Source organism: Colias eurytheme, chromosome 18, assembly GCF_061535395.1.
Source record: "Colias eurytheme isolate Ceu_HAF_F1 chromosome 18, ilColEury1 Martin Lab GWU primary, whole genome shotgun sequence".
In the NCBI taxonomy this organism is placed as follows: domain Eukaryota; kingdom Metazoa; phylum Arthropoda; class Insecta; order Lepidoptera; family Pieridae; genus Colias; species Colias eurytheme.
Window position 1 is genome coordinate 9,030,064 of NC_142997.1, and position 12,608 is coordinate 9,042,671.

General features: G+C 32.8%; 1 protein-coding gene across 1 annotated transcript; it reads right to left on the bottom strand.

Annotated features, from left to right (window-relative positions):
• Positions 1–1,733: 1,733 nt before the first annotated feature.
• On the bottom strand, positions 1,734–10,790 carry LOC149900853 (uncharacterized). Its single transcript, XM_090112192.1, has 6 exons — positions 10,668–10,790; positions 10,418–10,597; positions 8,493–8,591; positions 7,197–7,360; positions 3,310–3,656; positions 1,734–2,444 (listed from the first exon to the last, which is right to left on the bottom strand). The coding sequence occupies exons 2-6, from the start codon at positions 10,557–10,559 to the stop codon at positions 2,282–2,284; spliced, it is 915 nt and encodes a 304-aa protein (XP_089968318.1). The 5' UTR covers positions 10,560–10,597; positions 10,668–10,790; the 3' UTR covers positions 1,734–2,281.
• Positions 10,791–12,608: the final 1,818 nt, after the last annotated feature.

Here is a 12,608-nt window from a genome sequence, read left to right on the forward strand (position 1 = left end):
ATATGAAATATAATTGATCATTTAAAAATTAGCACCACAATATTTAATTATGGAACAGGGTAATTTAGAATTTTATCTTAGCTTTCCCCATTTCAAATTAAATTTTCGATTCAAAAATCATTTCGTCAATAATTAATTATAAAATCGTAGACGTCTGATGAATTATTTCACATAATAAATTACCTAACAATTAAATCTCTAATAATAGGTAACATCATTTCTATAAATATTTTTGTCATTTTTTTTATATATTTCTAATTATCATCTTTAAAGGCACAATAATTCGTTATAAACACGTAAATAATTATTTAAATATATTTCAAGGTAAATAGCAAAATATCTGATTTATTTAAATAATATGGTAAATTGATACCATTATACATGAGTATTAAAATATTTTGAATGAAATATAATTATATAAATCATTCGAATGCATGGAAATCATTAGTAGAAGATACGTGTTTAAGATAATAATGCCATTTTTTTGTATATAGACATTTTGTAGGTTAGTCACCACAAATCGTACATAACCACTATATAATATACCAATGGTATATATGTATTTTAAAATGTGTGTTAAATTTACAATATATTTTGTAAATTCTTAACTCAAACTTTATGTTACCGAGTTGTTCTATAAAAGATATAGAATACATGTTATTTTTATATGAAGGACTATTGAATTAAGCCCCTCATGAATGAAGCTCTTTAAAAAAATAGTCATTATTATTCTAAACACGTCTTCAGTTCGGAATAAGTCGAGACAAAATGTTTAAGAATTCGGCGCGTGGTAGCATAGCTAGTAATTGATAAATGAACACAATCCAAATCTAAAAGAGCATTTTATTTCATAGAAATAAGATGTTTTTTGATCTCCTACTAAAATGGCAAGAAAATTGAAATCTTAGCTTCTTACTTTAAAATCAGTTCATTACCCTGTCCTTTTAAAATACGCAATAACTTAACATTTATCAATTAATAGCTTGCCACTTAACTTCTTTGTCTGTTTGTATGTTTGCATCTACAGACTCAGCGTCTGTTTCTACACATCTTACATAAGACATTTTTTTCTATATGTATATGTCACGGCTAAAGGTAGGTGAGAACATAAACTTAAGATTAGCCGGCTAAACTTAGGTTTATTTTCGACGAGGTGTTAATGTTAGTTTGTTCTATCTTTAGCCGGCTAAACTTAAGTGTAACCGCAGGCCCGTGGCTAAAAATGTCGGGGTGGGTAGATTTGGTTAGCGCCGGGCCGGTGGAGGGCTTGAGGGGCCCGCACAGTGCCAGAAAACACTCGCCCTGTTCCTTACATGTATTATAGTAACCAAATCTACCCACCCCGACTCAGGGCAGAAAGCTGGTGGCTAGGTTAGGTTAGGTTAGAACTCTTAAGACCCGCACGAGCCGAGCGAGCGCAGCGAGCGTGCTGCGGCAGCAGCCGGCGAAGTGCCAGAAAACACTCGCCCTGTTCCTTACATGTATTATAGTAACCAAATCTACCCACCCCGACATTTTTAGCCACGGGCCTGCGGTTACACTTAAGTTTAGCCGGCTAAAGATAGAACAAACTAACATTAACACCTCGTCGAAAATAAACCTAAGTTTAGCCGGCTAATCTTAAGTTTATGTTCTCACCTACCTTTAGCCGTAACATATATACGCACCTAGTGAAAGGATAGACTGCACTTTGAATACCAGATATATTGTGTAGCATTTCTGTCAATTTGTTCTCTATGGAGGACTTCATAGAGGAGATACTTGATTGTCGTGACTGGCTTGACCACTTACTGACCATTTCATAAAGGGTTATAAATTATAATCCTTCGCATTGATTACTAATTATTGGTTTTCTAATATTTCTATTTTTGTCAGCACGTCTTAGCATCATATATTTCTGCATGATCCAGCACCTGTCCTATTCCAAAGCCAGTCTGTTAAATGTACAATGCACACCTTTTGCCTACTCTACGGTATCTTATCTCCTTATTCAAATTAAGCTATCATGGAGGAGGAGATTTTAGTGGGTAAGAATCCCACATGCTCTGCTTTTTCCTCAAAAGATAGAGTATCTTTAGAACTTTCCCTCCATTAACAAAAAAAAAATGGCCCTCCCTACGTTGCAAGCGTCAAGCCAGTCAATCCCCCTTTTACCAGTAGTTTACTCCCCCTTGCGTTTCTACCAATCTCTCCCTCCTTCTTTACCAGCAAGTTACCTTTCTCAACCCCTCCCTTTTTAGCACAGCAAGGTCTTCTCCTACCCCTTTTAGCAGTTTACCCCCTACTGACTCAACCCAAAGATCTTGAGCGCATTGAAAGCAGTGGCAAGTGCTACATCCTCCGGTTTCTCACCGCGGAAACCAGCCACGAGTTCCACTATAGCTGGTAATGCGCAAGGCTCGTTGCGTTGGAACGTGCAGTAGCGGTTCACGAAGTTCATCGATCTGTGAATATAATAATAATTTTTTTGAAGTGAAAACTTCTTGAGCGGCGTTGAGCATTTTTTCTGTAATGGGTATAAAATCTTAAACTCGCGTCAGGACACGTGACCTGATCGAAAATGCGTAAGACGGATACCATTCCAAAATATCAAACATGCTCAACGTTAATAATCAAGTTTTCACTTCTGCTGGCACTCCCGGAGTGCAACCCGTCTTTTTTTATTAGCTAAATAGTAGGAGGAAAAAGGAGTAAACTAAACTGTCTATCAATTTTCGAACTACAAATATGTAAATGTAAAATAGTTCATGGACAGTTAAACAACTTTTGGATATCTCTCAGTTAAAATAACAAATAATGCTTATAAATATCAAGTGTTTATAGGTCATGAGGGATATTATTATCAATTAGTGTAACAGGCATTAAACCTATGTAAATAAAATATAATCACCAAACATATTCGAAAACACAAGACCAATCGGAAAATTTATTTTTCACATTAGAAAAACTCACAAAAAGGCCATGTCGTGATTCATGTTATCATATACCTTCCCATATCATAAGAAATTGTTTCACAAAAATAAGGCAGTACATGCTAGTGTGAAGCAGAGATACGGTATTTAGTTAAATACTATCTGCTTCATATATAGGACTAGCTGTGCTCCGCGGTTTTACCAGCAGTGCTCCGCTCCTGTTGGTCTTAGCGTGATGATATATAGCCTATAGCTTTCCTCGATAAATGGGCTATCTAACACCGAAAGAAATTTTCAAATCGGACCAGTAGTACCCGAGATTAGCGCGTTCAAACAGACAAACAAACTCTTCAGCTTTATAATATTAAGTATATATTAAAAAAAAATAATAACTCACCTCTCAGTAAGCGAATCCTTGACGTGCAGCGGCAGTTTCGAGGCCCTCATATTCGGATACATAAACGGGGAATCAGTCTCGACCAATAGCTTATCTAACGGCAGAATCCTCTCAGATAATAGCCTTCTAATGCCTCCATCGGACTTGTCCTTACAAATATATCCCGTGATGCCCAAATAGAAGCCCTTCTCTATATATCTGATGCCCTGTTCGACTGTTCCCGTGAACGAGTGTATCACTACAGGCGGTAGTTTATTGGCAAATTCGTCCAGGATTGCGATAAGGTCGTCTTGGGCCTCTTTTTCGTGCACGAAGAGCGGTTTTCGCAGTTCGCACGCGATTTCAACCTGGAAGTATCGATATTGGATTATGTTAAGTTTTGACAAACTGTACAGAGCAAACTATGATAAACTAGTACACGAACAGGCAATGTTTTATACAAATCAATAAGGCAATAAGAAAAAAACTTCCTAACTGAACTTAAGGACTTTAATACAAAAATTTGAGACTTAGTACTAATATAATATTTTAAATATTTCATTTACAGTTGAGCCTCAGCCTAAAATTGTATCAAAATTATATAAAACATATAATTTTGTGGGTTTTTGCATTTGTATGTAAAAAAACGAAGCATAATTGTTTTCCTCATCCTTTGTCCTTCAAGGAAAGTCAATACACCTTAAAAATCGAAACTTTTGCGCGCTATATCTGACCCGTTACCCCCTATCAATATAAAGTTTCAGTTTATAACATCAAAGCGATACGTGAAGGCCGCGGATAACCGCTGCTATAATAAAACCTTACCTTGAAAATTGTACTGAGATAGGACCATTAGCACGTACAATTACAAAGTAAATTGGAGTTGGTATATGATAATAGATCAAACCTTTGATCAAAAAGCTAGATAGAAGGACATATAGACATAAGATTCTATAAATCTTTGAAACTTACTAAACGACACCCGTTGTACGTTGACGAAAACGTTGTAATTTTGGGGATTAATCTATTATTTATCTAAAACACAACATTAATCGATATGGCAATATCTGGTATAATTGATACAGATTTCAGAGACTGTCTATAAACAGACAAAAAGAAAATTGGTGTTATTTTGGATATATTATCCTAAATTAGACATTAAATTATACTAAAATGCATGTAGGTATCTATTTTTAAACAATGGGATTAATTTAATCGTCCATTCTAATCATACTACACACCCTAATTCCGCGTAAAGATAAGATTGTAAACAACAACACATAACAATACGATTCAACAATTAAGTCTATAACCTAAATGAATAATTTACGCACGATATAACAATTAGTGCCCCTAATTACAAATAGGCCACTAAATTGTAATTTGATAGCCTAGACTAGTCTAATAATAACTAGTTACGTACTACGACCCAGGTGTAGGCTTAGCCTTGCGAGACACGGCTAAATTTAGACTATATTTAACCCGCGACATTGTTCGTGCTCCTTTGTTATAGCAAGATGACCTGCTACTATAATCTTGGCAATCTTATTGAATTGGGTCAGACAAATGTACATAACAAGCAAAAAAAGCTGAGCGAATGCCTTTTGACAATAATTTGTTTGTGTAATTGATTCAAAAAAAATATATTTTTGTCTGTTACACTAATAAACAAGCATATAAATCAATTATGATTATGGATTTTCTATTTAAAAATTTACGTTGAGTCACGGAAACACAGCTTAAAATATAAATAGTATTTTTGGGATCGTAAGTGGTCTATCGATTCAGTTTTTTCCTGTGTTATGACTAAGATCTAAAATCTAAATGCAATGATTCTATTTCTGATTGACAGACATTCTGGTGTGAGTGAACCCCGAAAGAAATACTCATTGGGCAGAGTTAAATTTTCCAAAAAGAACCAAATCACATTACAAATGTAATTTTCAACAACAGATCAAAATCAATTCATCCATGGTCTATTATTTATAGTATATCTCAAAATCAATATTCAAGCTATACCTAGTTACTACCTCTCTATTAATCATAACATTCAGACTATTAGAACAATCTTTGAAAACTATCAAATTAAAGATGAAGCACCTCAACATAATATGATCGCTAGTTGTACCTAAATGCTCTGTGTAGTGTGTACTAAGCAGAGATAATTACCATTATACCTACAAATCCTTATATTATGATTGACTAACTGTGCTCCACGGTTTCACCCGCATTGCTCCGCTCCTGTTGGTCTTAGTGTGATGATATATAGCCTATAGCCTTCCTCGATAAATGGGCGAATGGGCGAAATAATTTTTCAAATCAGACCAGTAGTTCCTGGGATTAGCTCGTTCAAACAAACAAACAAACTCTTCAGCTTTATAATATTAGTATAGATAATTATTAGAATACCTACAATCTTATAAATTCACATTCCAAGCCGATACACTCATCATTCCATACATTCCGAGACGCACATGTAGGTGCTGCTCAATGTCCAATTATCCTGTTTATTTCGGGTCACCTGAGTCTGCTATCGGATGTATTTATTAAGTATTTATCATTTGCAGATCTTCGAGGAAATTGTATTTAAAGTGTTTGTTGCTTTAGTATCTATACCATTTTTGATAAAGAGGCAGTTTCTTGAAAAATAAAAATGATAAAACTGTTATTGAAAAAACTAAGAGTCCGATTGGATAAACACTCTTGAAGACATAAAATAGGCAATAAAATCAATCAGTGTTTCACTTGCACAGTTGAAATTAATTCAACTATACCTCGAAATAAATCCTACAAGCTATATATTTATACCTACAAGCTAATTTACGCTGCATTTCAAAGGATTAAACATACATAATTATAATACAATAACACCTACATATTATGTGTGTTAAAATACAGAAGGATTGCTCTACCTACTGATGAAATCGGGTAATAACAAACTAAATTCACCACGCGGCTTTGCTTGCAAAAGTATATATTATTATCTATATTTCATTTTCACTTAAAACAGATTGACATAACTTTACACATAACAAATTTTAATATTAATGTGATTAATATCAAAATTAATAAGAGCATTGTGCCGAGCACACGTCTCACAAGTAAAACTTCTTTGACAAGATTCAAAGATACCAAAATCGCCGCCTTACTCCATGACGTGACAGTATTGCCATGAGGAGACTTTGAAATTTCACTTCAATTAGAATTCCTAATGCTCTTCAGTTATCCCAATAAACTCCTCACATAAAAACCAAACATAAATCTACACAAAACATCTTGTCTTTAACCTTAACAAGAGCAAGTCTAATTTTATCTTACGATTTTCACGGCCGGAAACTTTCATTATAACACACGAGGGGTTTTTGAACCCGTTAGCGTCTTGCTACCATCGTTATCGTATACCCGATACCGGATATACGTTAATTCGGGAATCTGATGTGTTATTAATGTGTTAGAGTAATTTAGGGTGTTAAGGAAAGAAAGAAGTTGTTATATTAATAAGCTAGTCTGCGTTTATTATTTTGCGAAAAGAAAGTTTCCCATTATGGATGTATATTTTTAAGTTTTTCAATCTTAACCTACAATACTACGCGAACTCCATTGAATTTTTTTTTGTTCATGTAAAATACTTTTAACATGAAAAAACCACACAAATTTCTAATAAATATATACACAAACTCTAAAAATAAAACTTATAATAAACAAAACAAAAATTTCCTCGGCACAAAAAGCGATTTGCCGAAAAATCGCTACCGCTTATACCACGCACCTGCCGCTTAAACGCGTCCCGTTGCACGGGTGTCTCAAAGAAATCTTTCCTATATACCTATTTAGCAATCATTGTAACTTCACCAACGAGCGCAAAAAAGCGATTTCCCCAAAAAATCGCTACCGCTCATGCCACGTACCTGCCGCTTAAACGCGTCCCGTTGCACGCGTGGCTCACTAAAGTCCTTGCTATAGTTGAGACCGCACTCGCCGACCGCCACGCACTCGGGCGCCGCCGCTGTCGCTTGTAACTCAGACCAGAGCTCTTCGTCCACCATAGATTTGGCGTCGTGCGGGTGTACACCTAGTTTTTGACATTGTTTATTACATATTTTTCGTTGTCACTACACATTATAAAACAAAGTCACTTCCCGCTGTCTGTCTGTCCCTATGCATGCTTTGGATTGAGCATATCTTTAAAACTATGATCGATGCGTCTTTTCTTAATAGAAAGATTGCTTAAGCTTTTTTTAAGACAGAGCAGACGAAGGCACAGGGGGAAGCTATTAAAAATAGTCTGAATCTAAAAAGCCGTATACTTTATTTTGTGCGTATTTATTATTTTAATTTTTAAACTACTCTGCCGTCGCTATCGCTTGTAACTCGGAACATAGGTCCTCGTCCATCATTGATTTAACGTCTTGCGGTATTTTAGAAATCTAATCCATGACTTTATATATTATTTTTACTATGTATTAATGCTAAATATTTATACATTTTATGACTATGTTATCACATATAGGTACTTCACTGCATACGAAATCGATTACCACGTTTCGTTTACGCAGTAATAAGTAGGATATATTATGTGTTAGATTGGTTCAGTTCATTTCAATAAACTATTAATAAAAAGTTAAATATAAAAAGATTTTTCGTATTATTTTCACCATTTATAGAATTGTTTTTTCCCACAATTACTAATTTAAAATTGATGTTTGTTATTTCGATATATATAAAAATTAGGTTAAAAGAACGAATCATTGAATATGTTTTTATTTATTTACATACAAGATTGCTACACATTTGAATTATCAAAGGCCCAAATACTCGACTTATGTCGTGAGATAAACTAAATGCTGCAGGATTATCATACGCTGATACGATCAATGCATGTCACTAGATATAGATATGTAGATAATCCCTATTTTTATTTGCTTTAATTTATTAAATATATATGATAAAAAGTATGATATTTTCTGTTATTTTTCTATGCATTTAATAGAATTTAAAAGGCTGAATCTGTTTGTTTATGATAAAAAAAGTTGTTTTAAATTAACAAAAATAGTAATAACTATAATATAATTTTTTTAGTGACCAATTCTACATTGTTTTTTCTATTTTATGAAAACATATTTTCAACTAAGCATTACTAAAACTTTTGTATGAAAAAAAAACACATAAATGTAATACCACACAAAAAAAATGAACAAACATACCTGCTGTCGAATATATTGTGCTGGGGTAGAGTCGAGTTAACCTAAGTGCTTCCTTGCTGCTCCTCACTGATGTGCCTGTGACCATTATCTTTTGGACACCTGGTTAAAAGTACACAAAATATGTTAACATGTATTCCGAAAAATTAAAATATGTTAACATATGCAGAATGTATTTGAATAAATATGTACCTTACAGGTAATAGATAAATTTACTTAATTTCAGTGGCATATGGGGAAAATGTAAAATCTCATCCGATTACGCGAAGTTCATGGAAAAAGCCGAAAAAGAAACCTCGTCCTATTTTCTAGTCCGATAAACAAGCAATTTTGGAAATTCTTTCATCAATGCAATGAAACTATATTCTCGAGAGACTTAGGCTTTAAAAGTTTATAGTTTTTATTCCAGTCCAACCCAGACAGAGTCGGAGTCAATGATTAGTTTAGAATTAGCTATTTTTATATATCTACAATACAGGCACAACCCTTTCACTATTAAAATTAACAAGTTATTTTACAATAAGAAACTTCATCACTGCATCCATCTATAAACTACCAAAAACCCTATAAAAATAGATACACTAATTCCTTAGACCTAAATAAAAATAGAAACAGCACAGTGACTTAGTTGTATAATACTTATCGCTAAGTAGGATAAAACTAAGTTATATAAATTACACCACACAGTACGGAGATTATAATGATCCCATTATTGCGGTTGAATTACTTCATAACATTAGATATAATTTTTAAAGAAGCCAAACGGCCTTTCTCATGACTTATAGCAGTTGACATGACTTTGTAAATCTATACTAATATTATAAAGCTGAAGAGTTTGTTCGTTTTAATGCGCTAATCTCAGGAACTACTGGTCCGATTTTAAAAATTGTTTTGGTGTTAGATAGCCCATTTATTGAGGAAGGCTATAGGCTATATATCATCACGCTACGGCCAACAGGAGTGGAGCCACGGGGGTGAAACCGCGGGGAGCAGCTAGTTAGGTTATATAGAGGATCAATTTTGTAATATAGACCAAAATCCTTCCTACTAATATTATAAATGCGAAATTTTGTGAGGATGTGTGTGTATGTATGTTTGTTACTCTTTCATGCAAATGCTTAACTGATTACAATGAAATTTAGCACACATAAAGAGGGTAACTTGGATTAACACATAGGATAGGTTTTATCCCGGAAATCTCACGAAAATGGGAACTATGTGGGTTTTTTTTTTTTTAATGTGGGCTGAAAGCTAGTGTTTGTATATTTGTAATAGTAGATTTACTCTTTTTTAGTAAATGGTCAATAAAGTACTAGCAAATGGTACTTACAATCAGAAAATATTTTATTTATCTGTTTGTTTTTTGTAACAGATTTTATTTAGACTTTGGAATTTGTTTATAAACTGTATGTGTAATATCTATAAATATGTGTAGAATAATATATTGAAGATAATATATGAATCAACTTCTTAGTAACCAGTCATAATAAACCAATTATGAGTAATATATTATGGTATATATTTATGGTTTGAAAATATTATAAATTGGATAATTACAAAAAAAATATTCTTAACATTCTGACATTACATTAAACAGAAAATAATGCTTATAAAATAATAATATGATGTGGATATCACCTGATTGATGATACATACTGGAATGCAGTATTAGATTCCATTCTGCATGAATATGTATAAATTTATAGAGTGGAAAAACTAATAAATCTCAATGAAATATTGATATGATCGAATGTGAATTTCTAACTTTCTTATGAAGCAACCTTCTTTGTAATATAAATAAATTAACGCAGGCATTCGGCACACGAATATCTAACCGGTGTAAATTAATGCACTGTTACGTCCTAACATATTTGCACGCGAGATTTTTGGCAATTATTTTTTATTTATTTTTTGTTTATAAATCGTACCTGCATCTTTTGCCCTTTGCACTACTGAATCCAGATCACGGCCGTATTTCTTGTTCGTCAAGTTTGCGCCAATGTCGATTACAATAAGATTCTCGTAACATCCCTTCAGTTCCTCGGAAATCTGGCATTCTTCAGACGTCATCCTTAATTTTGTATGAAGCTTATTGGTTTGGTGTTTACCTGAAAGAACGCATAATATTAGCGTAACAATAACTTAATGCATGTTTAAATACCTAAATAATATACTTACAATTTGTATCAAACACTCTTGCTTAATAAGCTTCCTAAATTTTTAATGACTAGTCGAAATGTACACCCTTTTACTGAAACGCCACCATGTTTTTGAGTTGATAGTTTGATCTTGACGTCGACGTTCAATTCATATTTGACATTTGTCATTGACAGCTGTAGCCTGTAGGATACAGACTTAAAATTGTCTAATTAGACTAAATAATTGGTTCTTATTAGGAAGCAATCATGGTAAAATTGAGTGTAACTAATATTTTTCTATTTTATTAGTTACAACAAATGTAGTAGTATAAAATATATTTTATTCAGTGAAGGCAAGTATAATAAAGCAATTTATAAACGAAAACCCAAATGACACATGACATTAGCAGCTGTAAACTGAAACTGTTGTAATTTTGTAAATGTCACATTCTGCCAAAAGCAAAATAAAATATGGCAGAATTAAATTGATGTTTTTGTCTAAGGGTGTACTTGATTTTAACATACTGTTATTAAATAGTCGGCTTTCATGTGTATTATTGTGTAACAAAATATTAAAAACAATGTCAATGTAATATTTGTCTGTTGTCATTTGTCAAAACTCAAATGTGATCTGTCACCGAATAAGATCGAGAAAAGCACGAAAAATATTATATTTTGAAGTTATATTAATAAAAGTATAAACATGTTCAACGTGGGGCAATTTGTTAACAAGAATCTCGTGGTCCTCATTATAATTCCACTGATCGCGGGAAGCCACTACGGCTGGATGAAATTACAGAATGTCGACGTTCTTGTACCAGAGAAAGATAGGAAGAATTTACCAGCGGTATGTACATTTAGAAGTCAATTATTCGAAGCATGTGTTATGCGCTGGTTAAAACATAAACTCATAAATTATTAGAAACCTGTAAATAACCTTACACTTAACATCTGAGAGTGTAGAGTCAAAAATAGTGGAATATAAACAGTCTGAATATATCATTAATAAAATTATTATATAAATGGCTGTATTCGTTATGAAAATATTCAATTCTCCAAAATATTCACTTATAATACCACAAGAGGAAATGCCAGATAATTTTGAAGCTCGTGTGGTATCGGGGGATTATTTTTCCGTCCCAAATGTCGGCCAATAATTTCACAATTGAATTCAACCTGTCAGTTAGACGTCAACTACCAAAGAAAATTTTCAAAAAATTATCAGTATAATACCATGTAGGTTGTACCACGTGACGTCGAATGGTGCAATTCTATTGGTCGATATTTGGGTCGGAAAAATAATCATTGATATTTGGACATTACCAAGTTTCAAGTTCTAATCTGATGCACAGTAAAACCACAATTTTCTATCTTTCTTGTGAAGTTATTAAATTTAATTTCACTAATAAGTACCTTTGTTATAGGTACTTATTAGTGAAATTAAATTTAACTTGTCTTATTAAACTTTATTTTTAATTCTATTTCCAGATTTTCCGAGAATAAGAACTTATGGAGGGGGATGTAAATAATATGTGATGGAGGATATTGTTAAACTACCTATTAGATAATATTTTATGCTGTTAGAAAAGGTAAATTAATGTAATTAATTAAAATAATTTTTCTTAACAGTTGTTTAAATGACTGTGAAGTATAAATAAAATGGTTTGTTATTAATCAGCGTTTCTTTTATTAATTTGAAATCATTATTCCTGTTTCAAATTATTACTCTAACTAGAATAGATATTATATACTTTAACAATAATTCATTCATTCCATAAAAAAGTGCTTTTATAATAAGTAACATAATGTGAAAGAAAGACAATATTTTAGTTGTATATTATAAAGACAAAGAAACGGCATTTTAGTTCAAAAATCTTGTGCATTATAGTCTTCTCAAATGAAAAAATATAATCTGCTCTTTTTAATCCGTCAGTCCTCGGATCACAGACACAATAGAAAATCTATTGTGTCTCGGCCCGAT

Bases quoted from the DNA above. Each gene is read 5' to 3' on its own strand.
- LOC149900853 (XM_090112192.1), bottom strand. From the start codon at position 10,559: ATGACGTCTGAAGAATGCCAGATTTCCGAGGAACTGAAGGGATGTTAC. The intron at 8,592-10,417 runs GTACGATTTATA...ACTTTTAACCAG, and splicing joins GCAAAGGGCAAAAGATGCAG to GTGTCCAAAAGATAATGGTC. The intron at 3,657-7,196 runs GTACGTGGCATG...CGATACTTCCAG, and splicing joins GGGACGCGTTTAAGCGGCAG to GTTGAAATCGCGTGCGAACT.